At 44.7% G+C, this 26,777-nt stretch overlaps 1 protein-coding gene across 5 annotated transcripts in view; it reads right to left on the bottom strand.

Annotated features, from left to right (window-relative positions):
- pcgf6 (polycomb group ring finger 6) overlaps positions 1-9,003 on the bottom strand; it is a 93,723-nt gene extending 84,720 nt beyond the window's left edge. For 3 of the 5 annotated variants that reach the window (XM_078564972.1, XM_078564975.1, XM_078564974.1), the window contains exons 1-4: positions 8,788-9,003; positions 5,733-5,832; positions 4,973-5,069; positions 1,705-1,760 (exon numbers count right to left, since the gene is read on the bottom strand). In XM_078564972.1, the coding sequence (XP_078421098.1) occupies positions 1,705-1,760; positions 4,973-5,069; positions 5,733-5,832; positions 8,788-8,964 (430 nt within the window). In that variant the 5' untranslated portion in view covers positions 8,965-9,003. The remainder of the gene's footprint in view (positions 1-1,704; positions 1,761-4,972; positions 5,070-5,732; positions 5,833-8,787) is intronic. The other 2 variants (XM_078564973.1, XM_078564976.1) reach the window with 1 other exon arrangement.
- Positions 9,004-26,777: the final 17,774 nt, after the last annotated feature.

The following is a 26,777-nucleotide window of genomic DNA, read 5'->3' as shown; positions in this document are numbered from 1 at the left end:
TTCTCAGACAAAGACCACCACCTTCAACACCTCTTTGACCCTTTTGTCTCTGACATCTTTTGATTATCTGCTCACACCACACCCTCAATGTGTCTCTTCCCCCCCACCCACCTTAAACCAATTTATATTTCTCCCTTGTTGAAACTATGCTTCAGTTCTGCCGAAGAGCCATGAGGGCTCGAAACGTTGACTGATTTCTTCTCCGCCGATGCCGCCAGACTTGCTGAGTTTTTCCAGGTAATTCTGTTTTTATTTTGTTTTTGACATTAACACCTCATTGTCCATTACACCCAGACCGGGACAGTGACATTAACTCCTCATTGTCCATTACACCCAGACCAGGAGAGAGACATTAACTCCTCATTGTCCATTACACCCAGACCAGGAGAGTGACATTAACTCCTCATTGTCCATTACACCCAGACCGGGACAGTGACATTAACTCCTCATTGTCCATTACACCCAGACCAGGAGAGTGACATTAACTCCTCATTGTCCATTACACCCAGACCGGGACAGTGACATTAACTCCTCATTGTCCATTACACCCAGAGCAGGAGAGTGACATTAACTCCCCATTGTCCATTACACCCAGACCAGGAGAGAGACATTAACTCCTCATTGTCCATTACACCCAGACCGGGAGAATGACATTAACTCCTCATTGTCCATTACACCCAGACCGGGACAGTGACATTAACTCCTCATTGTCCATTACACCCAGACCAGGAGAGTGACATTAACTCCTCATTGTCCATTACACCCAGACCAGGAGAGTGACATTAACTCCTCATTGTCCATTACACCCAGACCAGGAGAGTGACATTAACTCCTCATTGTCCATTACACCCAGACCAGGACAGAGACATTAACTACTCTTGTCCATTACACCCAGACCAGGGCAGTGATATTAACTCCTCATTGTCCAATACACCCAGACCAGGAGAGTGACATTAATTCCTTATAGTCCATCATAGCTAGAACAGGACAGTGACATTAACTACTCATTGTCCATTACACCCAGACCAGGACAGTGACAATAATTCCTCAATAATCATTACACCCAGGTCTAAAGTGTCACTATGTAGGAACATCGCAGAGCCTCCCTGTTGTTTATTTTGGCAAGGCACCCTTGAACCTCACCTGACAGTGACGAGCACCTTTAATGCATTGTTCGGATATTTTCATTTCTCATGCACCATGAACTTGCTGAACTGGGGAGCTGTTGAATCCAATGTGAACACAGTACTATCTATAAGATGCACTGCAGGAACTCACCAAGGCTGTTTAGACAGCACCTTCCAAACCCACAATCACTACCATCTAGAAGGACAAGAGCAGTAGATAGATGGGGACACCACCACCTGGAAGTTGCCCTCCAAGCCACCCACCATCCTGACTTGGAAATATATCGCCGTTCCTTCACTGTCGCTGGGTCAAAATCTTGGAACTCCCTTCCTAACAGCATCATTGGTGTACCTATACCACATGGTCTGCAGCGGTTCAAGAAGGTGGCTCACCACCACCTTCTCAAGGGCAATTAGGGATGGGTAATAAATGCTGGCCCAGCCAGCGACACCCACATTCCATGAATAACAAAGAAAGTAAACATTCCGGCTGGGAGCACTCATTCAGTTCTTGACTGTCAGAGAAAAACAAGGCAATGTTCTTGAAAACTTGTTCAGTGTGATCACGATCACTTACTGCTCTCTAAGTTGGGCACTAGTTTGTAAACGATATCTTGTAATTTTCTGTCCAGCCTAGAAAAATCAAAAAAAAGAGTCACACATTAATCCAAAAGGACTAAGTGGGCATAACTATGGCAGGTAGTTTAATCTGGGAAACTGAGAGTTTGTCCACTCTGGATTATAAAATCAAATTGGCATTATTTTTTTTAATAGTGAGAGACTGGGTGCTGTGAGAGTCTTAAAGGATTTGCGTGTTCAAGTACGGAATCACTAAGAGCTAGGGCATCCTTATAAAATGTAATCCAAAAAGCTAATGAAATATCGGTGAGGAAGAAATGCCTTGGACATGAACAGCCTTAATCAGAGCCCTTCTGGAGAACTGAATTGGATAATCAATCTCGGCCTCCTCTGAAGGTGCCCAGCGTCACAGATGTCAGTCTTTAGCCAATTCGATTCAATCCACATGATATCAAGAAATGGCTGAAGGCACTGGATACTGCAAAGGCTATGGGCCCTGACAACATTCCGACAGTAGTACTGAAGACTTGTGCTCCAGAACTTGCCGCGCCCCTAGCCAAGCTGTCCCAGTACAGCTACAACACTGGCATCTACCCGGCTACGTGGAAAATTGTCCAGGTACATTCTGTACACAAAAAGCAGAACAAATCCAACCCAGCCAATTACCGCCCCATCAGTCTACTCTTGATCACTACTGAAGCGATGGAAGGGGTGATCAACAGTGCTATCAAGCGGTTCAAAGGAGGTTTACTAGATTGAAGCCGGGACACCCTGATCCACTCCTCCATCACCCCCTACACCTCAACCCCCCTCCCACGGCACCTTCCCATGCAACCGCAGAAGCTGCAACGCCTGCCCCTTTACTTCCCCCCTCCTCACTGTCCAAGGGCCCACACACTCCTTTCAAGTGAAGCAGCACTTCACTTGCACTTCCCTCAATTTAGTCTACTGCATTTGCTGCTCCCAATGCGGTCTCCTCTACACTGGAGAGACCAAACGCAGACTGGGTGACCGCTTTGCAGAACACCTTCGGTCTGTCCGCAAGCATGACCCAGACCTTCCTGTCGCATGCCATTTCAACACACCACCCAGCTCTCATGCCCACATGTCCGTCCTTGGCCTGCTGCAATGTTCCAGTGAAGTTCAATGCAAACTGGAGGAAGAGCACCTCATCTTCCGATTAGGCTCTTTACAGCCTTCAAAACTTAACGGAGTTCAACAACTTCAGATCATGAACTCTCTCCTCCATCCTTATCCCCTTTTTTCTAATAATTATTATATATTTTTTTCTTTTCCCACCTATTTCTATTATTATTTAAAAAATTTATTTCCATCCATTGTTTTGTCTCCACCTTTTGGCCTATTTCGATCCCTTCCCCCCACACCACCCCCACTAGGGCCATCTGTCACTTGCTCATCCTGCTTTCTACCCTTAATGTCACCATTAGCACATCCTTTAGCTGCTATCATCACCGTTAACACCCCTCTGACCTTTTGTTCATGACATCTTTTGCAATCTCTCCTTTGCCTCCACCTATCATTGGCCCTCTATCCAGCTCCACCTGTCCCACCCCCCTTAAACAGCTTATATTTCATCTCATTTCTATTTCTCTTTAGTTCTGATGAAGAGTCATATGGACTCGAAACGTTAACTCTGTCTTCCTCTGCACAGATGTTGTCAGACCTGCTGAGTTTTTCCAGCAGTTTTTGTTTTCTAGATTGGATACCTGGAATGAGTGGGTTGTCTTATAAGGAAAGGGTGGACAGACTGGGCTTGTTTCCACTGGAGTTTAAAAGAGTGAGGGGTGATTTGATTGAAGTATACAAGAACCTGAACTGCCTTGACAAAGGACATCGAAAGGGTGTTTCCTCTTGTGGGTGAGTCTAGAACTAGAGGACACTGTTTTAAAATTGGTGGTCCCCCTTTTAGGACAGAGTTGAGGAGAAATTTTTTCTCTCAGAGGGTTGCGTGACTTTGGAACTCTGCCTCAGAAGGTGGTGAAGGCGGGGCCATTGAGTATGAACACCACCACCTGTGACATGCATTCTCTGCTCAGGAGAGAGGAGCCTGCATATAAGAGGTGGGACAGACAGCACTCCACCCTCAACACAGTTCCCCTCCAAGTCACTCACCATCCTGACTTGGAATTATATCACCGTTCCTCCACTGTTGCTGGGTCAAAATCCTGGAACTCCCCCCCTAATAGCACTGTGGGTGTACCCACACCACATGGACTGCAGCGGTTCAAGAAGGTGGCTCACCACCACCTTCTCAAGGGCAATTAGAGATGGGAAATAGCCTATCCAGTGCCACCCACACCCGTGAATGAATAAAAAACAAAATTCAGTCCAGGTACGACACGGGCAGAATCACCAGAAGGCTACCTGGGCTAAATGGGTTAAATTATGAAGACAGGTTGCATAGACTAGGCCAGAGCAGCTCACACCCTGTGAACAAATATTAGGGATAAAAGGGTAGTGGAAATCTGCAAGTCTCCTCCCACAAGAAATTATTGAGGTTGGGAGTCAACTGAAAATTTTAAAACTGAGATTGATCGATTTTTGTTGGGCAAGATATTAATGGCTATGGAATGAAGGTGAGTCGATGGAGTTAAAATACAGTTCAGTCATGATAGAATCGAACAGCGAATAAGTTCACAAGGCTGAATGGCTTACTACCATTCCAATACAGACTGCATAGGCTTGCTTTGTATTCCCTTGAGTTTAGAAGGTTGAGAGGTGGTCTGATCAAGGTGATTAGAAGAGTAGAGATTTGATAAGGCCAACACAGGCCTTCTTCCTATTCCTATGTAAAACACATTTGAAACAGTTTCTCCACTCCCCATACCCCACCCATCCCACGCTCACCAAACCCCACCTTTCTCCCGCTTACCATACCCCACCCTGCCAACCGTACCCCATACCCCAACCTTCCCCATACCCCACCCTTCCCCTGCTCACAATGGCCCACCCTCCCCCACTCATCTTACCTCACCCTTCCTCTGCTCACCAAAACCCACCCTTCCTCTCTCACTGTACCGCATCCTTCCCCCGCTCACCGTACCCCACCCTTCCACTGCTCATTGTACCCCCCCATCCTTCCCCCACTCACCGTACTCCACCCTTGCTCCTCTCACTGTACCACCCTATCCTTTGCCTGCTCACCGTATCCCACCCTTCCTCCGCTCCCCACTCACTGTGTCCCACCCTTCCCCTGCTCACCATACCCCCCTTCCCCCACTCATTTTACCTCTTCCCCCACTCACCTTATGTTGTACAGCGGTTGTGTCTGATGGACAATAATGTTGCATTTTGGACAGCGGTTGCTGTAGTCAAAATGTTTGACAATACAGCTCTTACAGACTGCAGAGACATAAAGTTAGGATTTCAGAATTAAAAAGTATGCACTGCAAAAATTCTGATCATCAAATAATAAACCCCAGCGACACAGCTGCTAACAGAAACTTTCAGTGTTCCCACTGCAGTTTCCAAATGATGAACACAGTTACTGTCAGAGATCCTGCAATACTTGGGGTTCAATTGGAGAATCTATTACCTCTGAGGGGAATCGAGAACAAGAAGGCATGATCTTAAAATTAGAGCTAGATCATTCAGGAATAAAATCAGGAAGTAAGTTTCTCACACAAAGGGAAATCAAAATCTGGAACTTTCTCCCCTAAAAGGTGTGAATGCTGGGGGTCAATTGGAGCTTTCAAAACTTAAGGATTTTTGTTGGGTAAAAAGATTGAGGGGCATGGAGCAATGACAGGAAAGGGAATTTAACTAAGGATCAGCCATGATCGAACTGATTGTGATCTTGGAATATGCAAAATCACTGCTGTGTTCCCCACAGTAACTGCACAATTTAGCTCACTTTATGTGAAATGCTTTGGGATGTGTCTGAAACTTGATACAATGCAACAAAACTGTAAACGCTGTATCTTACACATCTTAACAGGTACATTAACGGATGAAGCAATAAGTGAGGGTAAATGACCTTCCTATGGAAGAACATTTTGTACTTACATGTGTGCAGGCATTCTGTGATGGTGGTTGCATCAATGAAGTAGCCTCCACAAACAGGACACAGAATATACGGATTCACGTCTGCCAGACAAATACTCTGCTGGAAAGATAACAGACAGTCTGACAAAAAGATCACTGATATTAAAATTCCTCTGCCCAGAACACTTGCTGCTTAACAGAAGCCTTGTGCTGCATTACTTGAGATGCTTATTATGTCAAAGGTGATAGATGAATACAAGTTGTTGTTGCACTTGTTCCCAGCTCTAAGGGCCATTAATCTCAGTCCTGAAACACTTAACTTGTACTGTGTACAACTGTACTATACAATTACTTCAGGTTCGGACAGCCCACCTTCACTGGTTGTAGCAAAACCTACTCTCACGTCCAGGCGTTCAAGTTGCTTGGAAATGTTGCTGACGTTTTGCAGATGTGTAACGAATCATAATACTCCAAAATATTTAATTCATTATCCTCTGATAAAGCATCCAATTATTTGATGATGTGTTTCAATAAAATTCTCATTTCCCCTGCCTTGCTGCCATAATTAAACATGCCATGGAAGTCACTATGGGTTGCCAAATTTAAATGGCAGAAATATTCATTGACACCATAATCTTTGTGTGAACTCCACCCTCAGGTCCTAGGAGTTTATCTTCTGCAGATGTGCTGCTCCTCTCTGAGACCTCTGGTACTCTCCTGCCTCCAGGAACTCCCTCATTACTCTCCTGGTAAATGCTAGTAAAATGGAATACTACTCATCCGCGACTATATTCAGAGTGCAATTGTCTCCTATGAAAGTTTTGTGTCTGCATGGACTTCCAGACAGCCTAACACATTATAAATTCCTGTCAATATTTATAATGGAAATTACCAGCGTAAACTGTCACACCGTAATTACAGTCTCCCATCAACAGAGGCACTGCAGCACCATCATTGTTGGGAGATTCCATCCAACTGGAGTGGAATACACTACAGATTGGAGGGTAGCTAATGTAACCCCACTATTTAAAAAGGGAGGTCGAGAGAAAACAGGGAATTATAGACCAGTCAGCCTGACGTCGGTAGTGGGGAAAATTCTAGCGTTCATTGTAAAAGATTTAATAGCTAAGCACTTGGAAAACAGTGGCAGAATTGGACAGAGTCAGCATGGATTTACGAAAGGGAAATCATGCTTGGCAAATCTACTGGAATTTTTCAAGGATGGAATTTTTCGAGGATGTAACTAGTAGAGTTGATGAGGGGAGCCAGTGGATGTGGTTTATTTGGACTTTCAGAGGGCTTTCGACAAAATCCCACATAAGAGATTAATGTGTAAAATTAAAGCACATGGGATTGGGGGTAGTGTATTGAGATGGATAGAAAACTGGTTGGCAGACAGGAAACAAAGAGTAAGAATAAATGGGTCTTTTTCTGAATGGTACCGCAGGGATTGGTGCTGGGACCCCAGCTATTCACAATATATATTAATGATTTAGATGAGGGAACTAAGTGTAATATCTACAAATTTGCAGGTGACACAAAGCTGGGTGGGAGGGTGAGCTGTGAGGAGGATGCAGAGATGTTTCAGTGTGACTTGGACAAGCTGAGTGAGTGGGCAAATGCATGGCGAATGCAGTATAATGTGGATAAATGTGAGAGTATCTACTTTGGTAGCAAAAACAGGAAGACAGATTATTATCTGAATGGCTATAAATTGAGAGAGGGGAATGTGCAATAAGACCTGGGTGTCCTCGTACACCAGTCGCTGAAGGTAAGCATGCAGGTGCAGCAGGCGGTAAAGAAGGCAGATGGTATGTTGGCCTTCATAGCCAGAGGATTCGAGTACAGGAGCAGTGATGTCTTGCTGCAATTATACAGGGCCTTGGTGAGACCACACCTGGAATATTGGGTGCAGTTTTGGTCTCCTTATCTGAGGAAGGATGTTCTTGCTATAGAGGGAGTGCAGCGAAGGTTTACCAAACTGATTCCTGGGATGGCGGGACTGACATATGAGGAGAGATTGAGTCGGTTAGGATTATATTCACTGGAGTTCAGAAGAATGAGGGGGGATCTCATAGAAACCCATAAAATTCTAACAGGACTAGACAGGGTAGATGCAGGAAGGATGTTCCTGATGGTGGGGGAGTCCAGAACCAGGGGTCACAGTCTGAGGATACGGGGTAGACCATTTAGGACTGAGATGAGGAGAAATTTCTTCACCCAGAGAGTGGTGAGCCTGTGGGATTCGCTACCACAGAAAGTAGTTGAGGCCAAAACATTGCATGTTTTCAAGAAGGAGTTAGATATAGCTCTTGGGGCAAAAGGGATCCAAAGGATATGGGGAGAAAGCAGGAGCAGGCTATTGAGTTGGATGATCAGCCATGATCATAATGAATGGTGGATCAGGCTCGAAGGGCCAAATGGCCTACTCCAGCTCCTATTTTCTATATTTCTATGGAAGCAAGTGATCCTCAATCCTTAGGGACTGCGTGTTAACTTTACACAATTTCCATTATAAATGGGGTCATAGGACTTTAAAACAGAAAAATAAAAAGAAAAAATGGTAATACCACAAAAAGAAATGAGGTGTGGTACTGTTGTGAATGTGCAGACAGAAATCATCAGTTCAAATCTCACCATAGCAGACTGCAAAACTGAATTTAATAAATCTGGAGAAATGCTCAAGGAATCAGCGGAGCTTTTATTAAAAACCTGAATAATTCACCAAAGTTCTCTGTGGGGGGAGGGGGTGGGACTTGCTAGTGGGGGCGGGGCTAAAAAGCTTCTCTCGCGTCACTCTGCCACGCCTCCTTCACCATGGTAACTGCTGCTGTTGCCCAGCCTCCAGATGATTGACCGGTTCCTCGTGCTGGCAGGTTAGCGGCATGCACATGCGCATTGCGCTAACTCCTCCTGTATCCCGGCAGTCCCCGCACTCTTACCAAAACAGAGCAATGTTGGGAAAGTGCGGGAAACAGCGGGCAGTGAACCCGGGCCCGAGTCCACAGGTAATCCCACCCGCAGCACCTATCCCGGCAGCGCTCCCTCTCAAAGCCACTTCTGAAGATCACTTTACCTCATCTTGAGCCACTTCTTCCTCAGACGATTCATCCTCCTCCTGCCAGGACTCAAGCTCGCTGTTCCCGGCTGAGCTACTGCGACTGTCCGAGCCCGGAAATCCACCGAATTCCATCTCTTCCTCCTCGGATCTCGACATCGCTCCGCGCGGTTCCCCCTGCGCACAGGCAACCATGGGCAGAACCGCTGACGCTGCGCGTGCGCAAACTTTGTGCCTGTTGGGAACTGTAGTCCTGGCTGGGCAGGAGGACTACAACTCCCAGCAGCCCCTAGGGCTGGGCAGTGCCCATGCGCCACGCGCTGGGCTTGCCTGGAGTTTGAGTTTCAATTGGAGATTACACCTCCCGGCATCCCTCGGGGTAGCAGCGCCTCCTACTGGTGCATGTCGCACATGAAATGAGATAGGTCCAGTGTTTGGGTTCAATGCTGGGCTCCTAAGGTTGGGTCTAGAACACTACCCTGAGGAACTCCTGCAGTGATGTTCTGCAACTGAGATGATTAATCTCCAACAACTACAACCATCTTCCTTTGTGTTAGGTATGACTCCAACCAGTGGAGAGTATTCCCCCTGATTCCTAAGGGCAGCCCCATTCCAGAGCTGACCCTGGCCTGGTCTAAAGCAGGATCCTGCTGCACCCTTATCCATTCACGTTTCCATTCACCTGCAGCACCAAAATGACTCCAGACAACATCATGACCTACCACCAAACACACCTTCCCCTTCCCTGCCAGTATTCCAGGGAGTCGGTGGCATAATGGCAATGTTACCAAGCTAGCAATCCAGAGGCCCAGACTAATGGTCTGGGGACATGGATTTGAAATCCCGGAACTCCCTTCTTAACAGCACTGTGAGTGTACCTACACCACATGGACTGCAGCGGTTCTAGAAGACAGCTCACCGCCATCTTCTCAAGGGCAACTAGGGATGGGAAATAAACACTGGCTCAGCCAGCGAAGCCCGCATCCCATGAATGAATAGAGAAAAAAAAATCCCACCACAGCAGCTTGTGAAATTTAAATGTAGTAAATACATCTGGAATTAAAAGCCACCCAGAGACATCTTGGTGGTGAGCTGCCTTCTTGAACCACTGCAGTCCATGTGGTGTATCAAGAAACAGCTGGAGGCACAGGATGCTTCAAAGACTAAGGGCCCTGACTAGTACTGAAGAACTAGCTGCACCCCTAACTAAGCTATTCCAGCACAGCTACAACATTGGCATCTACCCGGTGGAAAATTGGCTGGGTTGAAATCATCCTGATATGGACGCAATTTTCCACATTGCTGAGTAGATGCCAATTACTGCCCCATGGGTGACTTTAATCCACATATGGACTGGGCAAACCAAATTAGCAATAATACTGTGGCGGCTGAATTACTGGAGTGAGTATGAGACGGCTTTTTAGACCAGTATGTCCAGGAACTAACTAGGCAACAGGCTATGCTAGATTTGGTATTGTGCAATGAGAAGGGGTTAATTAATAATCTTCATTAGGATGGAAAGTGAAGTGGTCCAATCTGAAACTAGAACCATAGAAAAGTTACAGCACAGAAGTAGGCCATTCGGCCTATCTTGTCCATGCCAGCCCGGGGACACCCAGGTGCCCTTTCTAATCCCACCTTCCTGCACCTGGCCCATAGCCCTGCAGCTTACAGCACTTAAGGTGCAGATCCAGGTACTTTTTAAAAGAGTTTAGAGTTTCTGCCTCTACCACCAACTTGGGCAGTGAATTCCAGACATCCACTACCCTCTGCATAAAAAAGTTCTTCCTCATGTCCCCCATACACCTTCTGCCACTTATCTTGAATCTATGTCCCCTGGTCCTAGAATTCTCCACCAAGGGAAACAATTTTATCCTGTCCACTCTATTCCCCTCATAATTTTGTACACCTCAATCAAGTCACCTCTCAGCCTTCTTTGTTCTAAGGAAAATAACCCCAACCTATCCAATCTCTCCTTGCAGCTACACTTTTCTAACCCTGGCAACATTCTTGTAAACCTCCTCTGCACTTTCTCCAGAGCCATTATGTCCTTCCTGTAATGTGGTGACCAGAACTGCACACAATACTCCAGTTGTGGCTTCACCAGTGTTTTATACGATTCCAACATTATATCCTTACTTTTATATTCTATACCTCTGCCAATGAAGGAGAGCATTCCATATGCCTTCTTTACAACGTTGTCTACTTGAACTGCTGCCTTCAGGGACTTGTGTACTTGTACGCCAAGATCTCTCACTTCATCTAACCCTCTTAGTATATTCCCATTTATTGTGTAATCCCTATAACTGTTTGACCTCCTTAAATGTATGACCTCACACATCTCTATGTTAAAATCCATCTGCCTCTTTACCGCCCACTCCACCAACCCATCTATATCATTTTGGAGATTATGGCTATCCTCTACACTATCCACTACTTAGCCAATCTTTTGTCATCTGCAAACTTCCCAATCGTGCCCCCCCACGTTCACATCCAAATTGTTAATATATAACACAAACAGCATGGATCCCAACACCGAGCCCTGTGGAACACCACTTGAGACAACTTTCCATTCGCAAGGGCATCCATCGACCATTACCCTTTGTTTCCTGTTACAAAGCCAACCTTTTGTACAGTTTGCCACATTACCCTGAATCCCATGGGCTTTTACTTTCATGATCAATCTGCCATGTGGAACCTTGTCAAATGCCTTGCTAAAATCCATGTACACAACATCCACTGCAGTACCTTCATCAACCCTCTTGTCACTTCCTCAAAGAATTCAATCAAATTTGTGAGGCAAGACCTTCCTTTAACAAATCCATGCTGACCATCCCTGACTAGTCCATGCCTTTCCACATGACAGTTAATCCTATCTCTCAGGATTGATTCTACTAATTTGCTCACCACCGATGTTAGACTAACTGGACTATGATTGTTTGGCATTTCCTTTGAACAATGGAACTACGTTTGCATTTTTCCAGTCCTCCGGTACCTCCCTGTATCTTGTGAAGATTGGAAAATCATCCTCAGAGCATCTGCTATCTCCTCCCTGACTTCCTTCAGCAGCCTCGGAAACAATCCATCTGGCCCTGGTGACTTATTAACTTTCAAGGATTTCAACCTTTTGAGTACTTCCTCTCTCTTTATGACTATCCTGTCCAATATCTCGCAGTGTTCCTCCTGGACTACTATATCCTCCCTTTCCTTTGCAAACACGGAGACAAAATATTCATTCAAAACCCTTCCCACAGCCTCTGATTCTACACACAAGTTTCCATCTTCATCTCTGATCGGTCCTACTTTTTCCTTAACTAACCTTTTAGCATTAATGTATTGGTAAAACATCTTTGGGTTATCTTTAACTTTACTTGCTAATCTTTTTTCATGCCCTCTCTTTGATTTCCTTATTTCCTTTTTTACTTCGTCCCTGCACTTCCTATATTTGTCTAGGCTATCTGCAGTGCTTAGTTCTTTGTGCCTATCGTACGCTTTATTTTTCTATTTGATCTTCCCCTGTATTCCTCTAGACAACAAGGGGGGGGGGGGTATAGATTTGGCAGTACCACTCTTATTTTTGTAGGGGACATGTCTACTTTGTACATTTAGGATCTCGCTTTTTAGTGCTTCCCACTGGTTTTCCACTGTTTTATCCTCCAGCAGTGCTGTCTAGTCCACCTCAGCCAAGTCCCTTCTCATTTCTGCAAAATTTGCTTTCCCCCAGTTCAAGACTTTTACTCCTGCCTTACCTCTGTCCTTTTCCATGGTAATGCTAATCTAACTGAATTGTGATCACTGTCCCCGATATGGTCGTCAACTGTCACTTCAACCACTTGCCCTTCTTCGTTCCCCAAGATGAGGTCTAGAATTGCATCTCCTCTCGTTGGGTTTGTCACTAATTGGTTGAAAAAATTTTCCGGGACACACTGCATGAATTTTTCTCCCTCAGTGTCCCTTATATTGTTTGAATCCCAATTGATATTAGGATAGTTGAAGTCTCCTACTATTATTGCCCTCTTGTTCTTACAAGCAGAAATTTAGGTACATATTTGTTCTTCTATCTCCCTTTCACTATTTGGGGGTCTGTAGTATACTCCCAGTAGTGTGACTGCCCCTTTTTTATTTCTAAACTCAATCCATAAAGCTTCGTTTGTTGACCAATTTAGTACATCATCCCTTCTCACAACTGGAATTGATTCTTTAACCATTAGTGCTACCCCCCCTCCTTTTTTTATCTCCTACTCTATCATATCTGAAGACTCTATAACCAGGGATATTAAGCTGCCAGTTTTGTCCCTCCTTTAGCCAGGCCTCCGTTATAGCAATGACATCCTACTGCCATGTGTCTACCTGTGCCCTTAACTCATCTACCTTGTTTGTAATACTCCTTGCATTGAAGTATAAACAGTTTAACCCTGTCAATTTCCCTTGCTGGACACTTTGTAAACTTTGCTTCTCCTGTAACTCCATGTCTATCACAACATCCCTAATTAATGTTCTACCTCCATTTTTCTGATCTGAATCTGACCTATCTGATCCTACTCCTGGGATCCCATCCCCCTGCCACACTAGTTTAAATACTTCCCAACAGAACTGGCAAAAGCTCCCGCAAGGATACTGGTCCCAGCTCTGCCCGGGTGCAGCCCGTCCGGTTTGTACAGGTCCCACCTTCCCCAGAACCGGTCCCAGTGCCTCAAGAATCTGAATCCCTCCCGGCTACACCATCTCTCCAGCCACGTGTTCATTTGGTCTATCCTCTTATTCCTGCTCTCGCTAGCACGTGGAACTGGGAGTAATCCTGCGATTATTACATTTGAGGTCCTGCATTTTAATTTATCTCCTAACTTCCTGTACTGAGCTTGCAGGTCCTCATCCCTTAGTTTACCTATGTCGTTGGTACCAATGTGTACCACGACCACTGGCTGTTACCTTCCCTCCCCAGAATGTCCTGCAGCCGCTCCATGACATCCTGGACCCTGGCACCAGGGAGGCAACATACCATCCTTGATTCACGTTTGCGGCCACAGAAGCTTCTGTCTGTGCCCCTAACTATTGAAGCCCCTATCACTATAGCCCTGCCACTTGTTTTCCTCCCGCCCCTCTGAGCAGCAGAGCCACCCACGGTGCTGTGAACTTGGCTGTTCCTGTTTTCCCCTGAAAGGCCATCCCCTCCAACAGTATCCAAAGCGGTATATCTGTTAGAGAGGGGGATGACCACAGGGTACTCCTGCACTACCTTCCTGAGACTTTTACTGTTCCTGTTGGTCACTCATTCTCTTTCTGCCTGTATAATCTTCACCTGCGGTGTGACCACCTTGCTAAACATGCTATCCACGACTTGCTCAGCATCACGGATGCTCATCAATGAGTCTACCCGCAGCTCCAGCTCCGAAATCTGGTTAGCTAGAAGCTGCATTCGCACACATGGTCACCAGGGACACTGCAAGCATCCCTCATTTCCCAGATCCTGCAGGAGAAGCATATCACGGGTCTGAGTTCTCCTGCCATGACGTCCCTCTCGATTAAGCTAGTTACTCCTTTAAAAAATACGCTATCTCGGGGCCTTATTTATGTTAGCTAGGAACCTTGTTTCTTGACTAATTAAGAAGTACTACTTTATACTTTTTTTTTAGCTCCTACCTCAGTATTAAGCAATGAATTACTTTAATAGATTGAAAAAAAACCTCACCAGGATTTACTCACCAATCAGCTGCTTTTTTAAAAAATCCACTTTCAGAAGAGTGTCCCTCGTAGGTCTGGTGCACTCCTGAAGGTCCTGCCTCTCCCTCTCTCTTTTTTTTGGTTTGAGTAGGAGGGAGGGATGGAAACACTACAGCAATGTAATGTTTGGGGCTATTCCATTCTTTGACAGTGGGTCCTCCTCGATTCCCTTGAGTTGCGGCGATTGCGCTGACGTCTCCCAGAATGCTTCTCAGTCAATTCTCACTACCGTCCTCTGTTGGATGCTCTTCCTCCTGTTGAGTGCAAGAGTCCTTCTCCTCGATCCCCTTCTGAGTTGCAGTGACTGCGCTGACTTATCCCTGAATGCTTCTCAGTCACTTCTCACTACCGCCCTCTGTTGGATGTTAAATCTTAACAAAGGAAACTATGAAGGTGTGAGTTGGCTATGATAGATTGGGGAACTTCATTAAATGGCATGACAGTGGATAGGCAATAGCTAATATTTAAGGAATAAATGTACGCATTACAACAGTTATACATTCCTTTCTGGCGCAAAAATACAACAGGAAAATGGGCCCAACCATGGCTAACAAAAGAAATTAAGGATCGTATTAGATCCAAAGAGGAGTGATATAAAGTTGCTAGAAAAAATAGTAAGCCTGAGGATTGGGAGCATTGAGAATTCAGCAAAGGAGGACCAAAAGATTGATTAAGAGGGGAAAAGTAGAGTATGGGAATAAACTTGCAAGGAACATAAAAGCTCCTTAAGTATGTAAAAAGAAAAAGATTAATGAAGACAAATATAGGTCCCTTACAGTCTGAAACAGCAGAATTTATAATGGAAACTAGGAAATGGCAGAGCAATTAAACAACTACTTTCATTCTGCCTTCATGGAGGAAGACACAAATAACTTTCCAGAAATACTAGGAAACCAAGGGTCCAGTGAGAAGGAGGGATTGAAGGAAATTGGTATTACTAAAACAAAAGTGCTAGAGAAATTAATGAGACTGAAAGTTGATAAATCCCCAGGATCTGATAATCTACAACCCAGGGTACTAAAGGAGGTGGCCATGGAAAAAGTGGATGTGTTGGTTGTCATCTTCCAAAATTCTGTAGATTTGGGAACTGTCCTGGCAGATTGGAGGGTGACAAATGTAACCCCATTATTTAAAAAAGGATGGAGGGAGCAAACAACAAAGATCGTATAGCCTAACATCAGTAGTAGGGAAAATGCTAGAGTCTATGATAAAGGATGTGATAACAGGACACTTAGAAAATATCAACGGGATTAGACAAAGTCAACATGGATTTATGAAAGGGAAATCATGTTTGAAAAATCTACTGGAGTTTTTTGAGGACGTAACTAGCAGAATAGATAAGGGGGAACCAGTGGATGTGGTGTATTTAGATTTTCAGAAAGCTTTTGACAAAGTCCCACATAAGAGGTTAATGTGCAAAATTAAAGCATATGGGATTGGGGGTAATATATTGGCATGGATTGAGAATTGGTTAGCAGACAGGAAACAGTAGGAATAAACGGGTCTTTTTCAGAGCTGCAGGTGGTGACTAGTGGAGTACCACAGGGGTCAGTGCCTGGGCCCCGGCTATTCGCAATATATATCAATGATTTGGATGAGGGAACCAAATGTAATATTTCCAAGTTTGTTGACGGCACAAAACACGGTGGGAATGTGAGCGATGAGGAGGGTGTTCGGCTTCAAGGCAATTTAGACAGGTTGAGCGAGTGGACAGATGCACTGTATGTGGATAAGTGTGTAGTTATCCACCTTGGTATGAAAAACCGAATGGCAGAGTATTATCTAAATGGTAATAGAATGGGAAATGTTGATGCACAAAGGGACCTGGGTGTCCTTGTACACCAATCACTGAAAGCAAGCATGCAGGTGCAACAAACAATTAAGAAGGCAAATGGTATGTTGGCCTTCATTGCGAGAGGACCTGAGTGCAAGAGCAAGGATGTCTTGCTGCAGATGTACAGGGCCTTGGTAAGACCACACCTGGATCAGTGTGCGCAGTTTCGGTCTCCTCACCTAAGAAGGGATATACTTGCCATAGAGGGAGTGTAGTGAAGGTTCACCAGACTGATTACTGAGATGGCAGGATTGTCATATGAGGGGAGATTGGGCTGACTAGGCCTGTATTGACTGGAGTTTAGAAGAATGAGAGGTGATCTCATTGAAACATAAAATCCTGACAGGGATGGACAGATTGGATGCAGGGATGATATTTCCTCTGGTTGTGGGGTCTAGAACATGGGGTCACAGTGTCAGGATATGGGGTAGCCCATTTAGGACTGAGATGAGGAGAAACTTCTTTACTCAGGGGTAGTGAACCTATGGAATTCTTTACCACAGAGGGCTGTGGAGGCCAAGTCACTGCATATATTTAAGAAGGAAATAGACTTCTGGAGTCTAAAGGCATCAAGGGGTATGGGGAGAGAGCGGGAATACAGCATTGAGATAGAGGATCTGTCATGATCATATTTAATGGCGGAGCAGGCTTGAAGGGCCGAATGACCTACTCCTGCTCCTATTCTCTGTTTCCATCTCCCAGGACATCACTGCAGGAGTTCCTCAGGGTAGTGTCCTCAGCCCAAACATCTTCAGCTGCTTCATCAATGAACTTCCTTCCATCATAAGGTCAGAAGTGGGGATGTTCTCTGATGATTGCACAATGTTCAGCACCATTCACGACTCTGCAGTAACTTATGTAATCCATGTGCGAATGTAGCAAGACCTGGACAATACCCAGGCTTGGGCTGACAAGTGGCAAGTAACATTCGCTCCACACAAGTGTCAGGCAATGTCCATCTCCAACAAGAGAGAATCTTACCATTGCCCCTTGACATTCAATGGCATTACCATCATCGAATCCCCCACTATCAACATCCTTGGGGTTTACCATTGACCATAAGCTGAACCGGACAAGCCATATAAATTCTGTGGCTACAAGGGCAGGTGAGAAGTTAGAAATTCTGTGGAGATTAACTCACCGCCTGACTCCCCAGAGCCTGTCGACTATCTACAAGGCACAGGTCAGGGGTGTGATCGAATACTCCGCACTTGCCTGGACAACTGCAGCTCCAACAACACTCAAGAAGCTTGACACCATCCAGGACAAAGCATCCTGCTTGATTGGCACCCCATCCACAAATATTCACTCCCTCCATTATCGACGCACAGTGGCAGCAGTGTGTACCGTCCACAAGATGCACTGCAGGAACTCACCAAGGCTCCTTCTACAGCACCTTCCAAACCCACGACCACTACCACCTAGAAAGACAGGGGCAGCAGACACATGGGAACACCACCACCTGGAAGTTCCCCTGCAAGTCACTCACCATCCTGACTTGGAAATATATCGCCGTTCCTTCACTGTCACTGGGTCAAAATCCTGGAACTCCCTCCCTAACAGCACTGTGGGTCTACATGGACTGCAGTGGTTCAAGAAGGCAGCTCACCTTCACCTTCTCAAGGGCAATTAGGGATGGGCAATAAGTGCTGGCCCAGCCAGTGAAGCCCACATTCCATGAATTAATTTTTTAAAAACTCATCCCCTTCCCATGGCACCTTTCCATGCAATCACAGGTGGTGTAACCTTGTTTCTCCTCACTGACCAAGGCCCAAACACTCCTTCCAGTTGAACGAGATTTTTACTTGCACTTCTTTCAGTTTAGCATACTGTATTTGCTGTTCACAATGTGATCTTCTTTTCATTGGGCAGATGAAACACAGACTGGGAACACCTTCGCTCAGTCACAAGTATGACCCTGACCTTCCGGTTGTTTGCCATTTTAATTCACCATCTTGCTCTCACACTCACATTTCTGTTCTCAGCTTGCTGCAATGTTCCAGTGAAGCCCAACGCAAGCTTGAGGAACAGCACCTCCTTCTGATTTAGGCACTTTGCAGCTTTCTGGAATCAACTTTGAGTTCAACCACTTCAGACTGTGAAAGCTGTCCTCCATTTTGATTTTTTATCCTCAAGTGCCAGTCTCTATCTTGACTTCATATTTTTGCTTTCAGACAGAGCTGACCTTTATTCTGCCATTAACAATTACTCTGGACCAATGCTGTTTCTTTACTTCAACCATTATCACTTCGTTTGCCTTTTGTTCCATGAATTCTTTGTCATTTCCACCCTCTTATCTGATCTTTCCTTTTGTTCTAGCTGACCCTCCTCCCTTTCTCAACAGAATAAAACCTGTCATATTTTGACCTCTTTAGTTCTGAAGAAGAGTTATATGGATTTGAAACATTAACTCAGTTTCTCTCTCCGCCTGCTGAGCTTTTTCAGCATTTTCTGTTTTTAATTCAGATTTTCAGCATCTGTAGGATTTTGCTTTTATTAATCATGATCCACATCTTATGTGGCTTATTCATTATCCCTCTTTACCCTCCTAAAATCTGCAATCTTTGAATAGGTTAACCATCCTGCTCCAATGCATTCGCTCCACTCTCCAGTTGGAGTGCCCTTGCTTAACTCCACCTTTACCTACCTAATTGAAGACAATAGATATCAAGAGAACAGAGCTAGGTGTCGAACTCATCTAAAGCAAACAAAAGCTGTTATCATAAAAGCCAAAGTGTAGGACAGATGATCACTGTTTCAGGAGACAGAGGCCTCTTTAGTGGTGTTAGGGCCATAGAAGAATTCTTCATAACTTGTATTTAAATGGCACTTTTTATTGTCGAAAAGCATCCCATGATGCTTCACAAAAGTATAACCAGACAAAAATCAATGTAGAGGAGATACAAGAACAGCTGTCTAAAAGCTTGGCCAAAGGGGTGGGCTTCAAAGACAGCCTTAAGAGAATGAGGCTGAGAGGTTTATAGATGAATTTGAGAGCTAAGGGATTAGTCAGCTAAAGACACAGCTGCTAACGGTGGAGAGCACAGAAATCTTGGGGCACTGTGGGGCCGGAGGAGATTACAGAGAAAGGGAGGGGAGAGGCCATGAAGAGATTTGGAAACAAGCATAATTTTAAATTGAAGGTGTTGCTGGACTGGGAACCAAAGTAGATCAGTCAGCACAAGGTCAATGGATGAGCGGGATAGTGCAGAATATCAGTTAAGAGTTCTGATGAAAGGTCATCAACTTGAAGACTTAACTCTTTTTCTCTTTCCACCAAAGCTGCTGGCCCTTTTATTATATTCATTTATGGGATGTGGGTGTTGCTAGTTACGTCAGCATTTATTACCCATCCATAATTGCCCTTGAGAAGGTGGTGGTGCTGAGTATATCCAGCATTTTCAGGTTTTATTTCAGATTTCCAGCATCTGCAGTATTTTTTCTTTTGTATGGTAGCTAGGAATATGTTTTTGTAATATGACAAATGATGCTGTTACTGGTAACACAATCAAAAACACTTGGGAGGTTTAAGGGTTAAGTGAACAGTCAACACAAAGGTTACGCAAGATGTTGCTGGAAAAGAACAGCATTTTACAGCTCAACTGTCCCTGCATCCCCATGAGCTATGATCTCACCTCATTTATACTGTTTCTAGTCAACAATTATCACAGATTACTGCATCCATAACTTTTTACCTATATTTCAAGTAAGAAATCTATCAAGATAATCCAGGTCTGTTAAGCATGTGTCTCTATTGTGATGTCTTACAATCTCGAGTTGCATAGAAAACATCACTGCATAGGTTAGAAATACATAAAGGGAGCTATGTTGTCAAAACAACAGTTTGGAGTGATAAATTGAATCTAAATGTAAGCCAATTAAAACTTTTTTATTCATTTATGGGATGTGGTCGTCGCTGGCTTGGCCAGTATTTATTTCCCATCACTAATTGCCCTTGAGAAGGTGGTGGTGAGCTGCCTTCTTGAACTGCTGCAGTCCATGTGGTGTAGGTACACCCACAGTGCTGTTCGGGAGTGAGTTCCAGGATTTTGACCCAGCGACAGTGAAGGAACGGTGATTTATTTCCAAGTTGCAATGGTGAGTAGCTTGGAGGGGAACTTCCAGGTGGTGGTGTTCCCATGTGTCCGTTGCCCTTGTCCTTCTTGATGGTAGTGGTAGTGGATTTGGAAGGTCTGTCCAAGGAGCCTTGGTGAGTTTCTGCAGTGCATCTTTTGGATAGTACACACTTCTGCTACTGTGCATTGGTGGTGGATGGAGTGAATGTCTGTGGATGGGGTACCAATCAAATGGGCTGCTTTGTCCTGGATGGTGTCAAGCTTCTTTTCTTGAGTGTTGTTGGAGCTGCACTCATCCAGGTAAGTGGGGAGTATTCCATCACACTCCTGACTAGTGCCTTGTAGATGGTGGACAGGCTTTGGGGAGTTAGGAGGTGAGTTACTCGCTGCAGGGTTCCTAGACTTTGAACTGCTGTTGTAGCTACAGTACTCATATGGCTAGTCCAGTTCAGCTTCAGGTCAATGATAACCCCTAGGATGTTGATTTTGGGGGATTCAGTGATGGTAATGCTATTGAATCTCAAGGGGAGATTGTTGGATTCTCTCTTGTTGGAGATGGTCATTACCTGGTACTTGTGTGGCCTGAATGTTACTTGTCAGCCCAAGCCTGGATATTGTCCAGGTGCATTTGGACATGGATTACTTCAGTATCTGAGGAGTCACGAATGGTGCTGAACATTGTGCAATCATCAGCGAACATCCCCACTTCTGACCTTATGATGGAAGGAAGGTCATTGATGAAGCAGCTGAAGATGGTTGGGCCTCGGACACTACCCTGAGGAACTCCTGCAGTGATGTCCTGGAGCTGAGATGACTGACCTCCAACAACCACAACCATCTTTCTTTGTGCTAGGTATGACTCCAACCAGCGGAGATTTTTACCCCTGATTCCCATTGACCCCAGTTTTTCTGGGCTTCTTGATGCCACACTCGGTCAAATGCGGCCTTGATGTCAAGGGCAGTCACTCTCACCTCACCTCTGGAGTTCAGCTCTTTTATCCATGTTTGAACCAAGGCTATAATGAGGTCACAAGCTGAGCGACCCTGGCGGAACCCAAACTGAGCGTCAGTGAGCAGGTTATTGCTAAGCAAGTGCAGCTTGATAGCACTGTTGATGACCTCTTCCATCATTTTACTGATGATCGAGAGTAGACTGATGGGGGTTAATTGGCTGGGTTGGATTTGTCCTGCTTTTGGTGGACAGGACATACCTGGTCAATTTTCCACATTGCCGGGTAGATGCTAGTATTGTACCATATTGGAACAGCTTAGCTAGGAGCGCAGCAAGTTCTGGAGCACAAGTCAGACCCCATAGCCTTTGCATTATCCAGTGCTTTCTTGATATCACGTGGAGTGAATGGAATTGGCTAAAGACTGGCATCTGTGATCCTGGGCACATCCGGAGGACGCCAAGATGAATCATCCACTCGGTACTTCTGGCTGAAGATTGTTGCAAATGCTTCAGCTTCATTTTTTGCACTGATGTGCTGGGTTCCCACATCATTGAGGATGGGGATATTTGAGCCTCTTCCTCCAATGAGTTGTTTAATCATCCACCACCATTCATAACTGGATGTGGCAGGACTGCAGAGCTTAGATCTGATCCGTTGGTTGTGGAATTGCTTAGCTCTGTCTATCGCTTGCTGCTTATGCGGTTTGGCACACAAGTAGTCCTGTGTTGCAGTTTTTCCAGGCTCGTAGCTAATTTTTAGGTATGCCTGGTGCTGCTCCTGGCATGCCTACCTGCACTCTTCATTAAACCAGGGTTGATCCCGTGGCTTGGTGGTAATTGTAGAGTGGGGGACAGGCCGGGCCATGAGGTTACAGATTGTGTTCGAGTATAATTCTGCTCCTGCTGATGGCCCACAATGCTTCATGTTTGCCTGGTCTTGAGTTGCTAGATCTGTTCGAAATCTGTCCCATTTAGCACGGTGGTAGTGCCACGCAACACGATGGAGGGTATTCTCAATGTAATGATGTCCTCGAAAAGGCTGTAAATCTCTGTACAAACATATTATTATTATTACATCTTGGCTAGAATCCTCAGGCTAGCGAGCGGGGGCGTGGCCCAATCGCCGACGTAAAATGACACGCGGTGACATCGGGCGTGCGTCCCGACGTCACCACGCGTCATTCAGATCTTCAGTTCGTGGGGAGGGGGGGGCACGTACCAAAGTTGGCTACGCACCCGCCGAACTGTCAAAGGCCTATTAAGGCCATTTAATAATCAATTTCAATAATTAACATGGCTGCCCGTCCAACCTTAAGGTTGCGGGCAGGGGAAGAGCCCAGGCGGCCTTTGCATTTATCATGAAACCTCATCCACGGCCAGGATGAGTTTTCATGAGGTTTTTAAACTTCAATAAAAATTTTTCATATAATTCATAGACATGTCCCAGCTCATGTGACACTGTCACATGAGGGGACATGTCTTAAACATTTTTTCTTTCCTTATTTAAATTTTTAAAAATCAAACTAATCGCCCTGAGGCAGCTCTGTGCCTCAGGGAGATTTCTGCCCTCTTTCGCACGCATGCACGAAAGAGCGCAGGCCTCGACTCAGCCCACTCCCCTAGCCCACACAAGGAGTACTCAGCGCTTCCGGGTACACGTCACGCTGGGCAGGCCTTAATTGGCCCGCCCATGAAAAATGACGGCGATCAGCTGCACGCCTGCCCACTCCCGCCCAGCACCCCCGACGGGGAGAAAATTCTCCCCGTTTCTAAAATTCTCATCCTTGTTTAAATGCCTCTGTGGCCTTGCCCCCTTCCTATCTTTGTAATCTCCTGCAGTCCTAACAACTACCTACATCTCTGCACTCTCCAATTCCACCTTCTTGAGCATCCCCGATTTTAATCACGCCACCATTAATGGCTGTGCTTTTAGCGGTCTGAACTCTTAAGTTCCTCCCTAAACCTCTCCGCCTCTCTCTTCACCTTTAAGAAACTCCTTAAATCCTACCTCTTTAACTAAGCTTTTAGTTATTGGCCTAATATCTCATGTGGCTTGTTTTCAATTTTGTTCCATAATACTGCTGTAAAGTGCCTTTGGATATTTTATTTTTATTATTGTGTTAAAGGAGCTATCAATTGGTTTGCAATCTTTAAAATTTTAAATACAAAATCAAAACGTATGGGTAATAATGTAATTAATGGTTTCATGTAGAATGATTTCCCATACTACTTCTCAATCTTAATCTCTAACATAAGATTCAGGCAACAAAGTTTAGGAGGAGTTAAAGCTTAGACGGCACAGAAAATGGGAGGCCAGCCATGAGAGCATCGGAATAGTCGAGTCTGAAAGTTAACAAAGACTCCAGGTCAAGGACACCTCTTTGGACTCTTCAGGAAATTAATTATAAGTTTAGCAAATGTTAAAAATCTGTTACATTGCTAATGTTGGTCCCCATCTCTTTTGTGTTGCTAAATTCAGACCGCAGATCCCAACATCCAGTATTGAATGGGTAGAAATTTCCTCCAATTAAATATTGGGAGGACTGAAATCCTTGTTTTTGGTCCTCACTCCAAACTCTGTTCCCTAACCACTGATTCCATTGCTCTACCTGGTAACTGTCTGAGATTAAGTCAGACTGTTCACAACCTTGCTGTCATATTTGATCCTGAGATGAGCTTCTGACCTCACAATCGCGCCATCTCTTAAGAAGACTGCCTATTTCCACCTCTGTAACATCCCCCGACTTCACCCCTTGCTCAGCTCATCTGCTGCTGAAACCCTCATCCATGCCTTTGTTACCTCTAGACTTGACTATTCCAATGTACTCCTGGCTGGTCTCCCACATTCTACCCTCTATAAACTTGATGTCATTCAAAATCTGCTGCCTATGTCTCAACTTGCAGCAATTCCCGTTCCCCTACCATCGCTGTGCTTGCTGACCTACATTGGCAATGTCTTGATTTTAAAATTCTCATCCTGGTTTTCAAATCCCTCCATGACTTTGCCCTCTCTCTGTAATCTCCTCCAACCCCAAAGTAATCTGCACTTCTCTAATTCTGTCCTCTTGTATATTCCCAATTATAATTGCTCCACCATTGGTGACCATGCCTTCAGTTGCCTATACACCAAGCTCTGGAATTCCCTCCCTACGCCTCTCTACTTCAGACACTTCTTAAAACCTAGCTCTTTGACCAAGCCTTTGGTCATCTGACCTAATATCTTCTTATGTGGCTTGATGTCAGATTTAGTTTTATAATTTTCCTGTGAAGCACCTCGGGACGTTTCATTATGTTAAAGGCGGTATACAAATTGTTGCTATTTGTCTAGCCAGTTTTTAGTCCATTTTAGGAGAATCTAACCCTTCTATAATATATCCATTCACAAGTCCAATTGGAAAGACTTCCCAGTAACTTACTCCAGTTTTCCACATTTTAAAAAACATCATAACATATTGCAAGATAGTAACCAAGAATGTTCTGATTAATTTTGATTCAAGTAGGGGAATTGGATAAATACCTGACAGAGAAAGAAAATCAGGGATTTTGTGAAGAGCAAGAGAGCGGGGCTAACTGATTGCTCTTCAAAGAGCTAGCACAGATTTGATGGGCCAAATTGCCTTCTATGAACCCAATTTTTTTTTAGAAAATGTTACACAGTTTATACACAATTCCATATGGCAATGTCAGAAGTTAGAGACTAGGACTCACCTCCTTACTCCACGTCCACAAGGCACATGTCAGCAGTGTGGTGGAATACTCTCCACTTGCCTGGATGAGTGCAGCTCCAACAACAAGCTCAACACCATCCATGACAAAGCAGTCCACGTGATCAGGACTCCCTCCATCACCGACGCACAGTGGCAGCAGTGTGTACCATCTACAAGATGCAGTGCAGGAACACACCAAGCCTCCTTCAGCAGCACCTTCCAAACCTGTGACCTCCACCACCTGAAAGGACAAGGGCAGCAGATGCATGGGAACACCACCACCTGCAAGTACCCTTCCAAGTTACACACCACCCTGACTTGGAAATATATCGCCATTCCTTCACTTTTACTGGGTCAAAATCCTGGAACTCCCACCCTAAAGCACTGTGGGTGTACCTACACCACATGGACTGCAGCAGTTCAAGAAGGCAGCTCACCACCACCTTCTCAAGGGATGGCAATAAATGTTGGCCTAGCCAGTGATGCCTACAGCCTGTGAAAGAATAAAATTGTGACCAAGCACGCATCGGTTTATGGAAACAATAACATATTCACCATTAACCATTCTGGAAGGTAATTAGCTAAAAGCAGTTTAGTTTCTCAGAAACACATTTGCTCAAAGGATAAATGGGGATTATCATTGACTGATTGCAGTCATTTTAAGCACAGACTGGTCTTGCCATCTGTGTCATGGATGCAGCTTGCTACTTCTTCCAGGTTTGCTTTCTGTGTGATGGAAACCCCTGGGTATGCTGTGTATAGATACTTCAAAACATTTTTTTGTCATTTTATTTTGGTGCCACCAGTGAGGGCTGGCCTAAGAACAGGACGCTTTGGAAGGCCAATTCTAAAAGGGAACATAAGTCATGGATATTGCAGACCTAACCCATCGCTCTGGGACACTGACTCTTATCATGGTCTATTCAAAATATAACTAAAAAGTTTTCCTCTATTTCCCTACCTGGTCAATTATTCCAAATATTTCTCACTTTCTATTCAGATAAGTTCTTGAGATCGGTTTAAATTGATTTTTCATGAATCTCCATGCATGTCCATGAGTAATCCAAAACTCAGTTGCTCATATCCTAACTCGAACCAAGTTCTATTCATCCATTACTCCTGCGCTCCTGTCCTACATCTGCTTTCAGTCTGACAATGCCTCGATTTTAAAATTCTTTAGTTCATACTCTAATCCTTTCTTGGTCTTATCTCTCCCAATCTCAAACAACCCTCCAAAATCCCTACACACTTTCAATTTTGGTCTTGTTTATTTCTTACTTCCTTTGCTCCACCATTGACAGCTGTGCTTCAGCTGCACGAGCCTTAAGCTCTAAAATCTTTTCCCTAATCACTTCGTGTCTCTTACCTCTTTAAGACGTTCCTTTGAACCTAACGTTTAACCAAGATTTTGGTCACCTCTCCTAATATCTCCCCTTTGGCTTCATGTCAAATTTTGTTTGATGAAGCTCCTGTGAGGTGCCTCAGGACATTTTATTACTTAAAAGTGCTATATAAATGCAAGTTCTTTTTGTAATCTGACACTGTGTGATTAAACAGGTACAACAGATCCACATTTATTAAAAAGTTTATTCTATAACAAATACAAAATATTTTAAAACCATCTATTGTTACTGGAATCTAGGCAGAGTAGAAATCAAACTGTATCCGAAACTCTCATACCCACTGCAGTAAGCACTGAAAGTCAGTACATGACCAAG

Source organism: Cetorhinus maximus, chromosome 20 (assembly GCF_964194155.1).
Source record: "Cetorhinus maximus chromosome 20, sCetMax3.hap1.1, whole genome shotgun sequence".
In the NCBI taxonomy this organism is placed as follows: Eukaryota; Metazoa; Chordata; class Chondrichthyes; order Lamniformes; family Cetorhinidae; genus Cetorhinus; species Cetorhinus maximus.
Note: the sequence above shows the minus strand (reverse complement) of the source record. Positions and strands in the feature narration are given on the sequence as shown.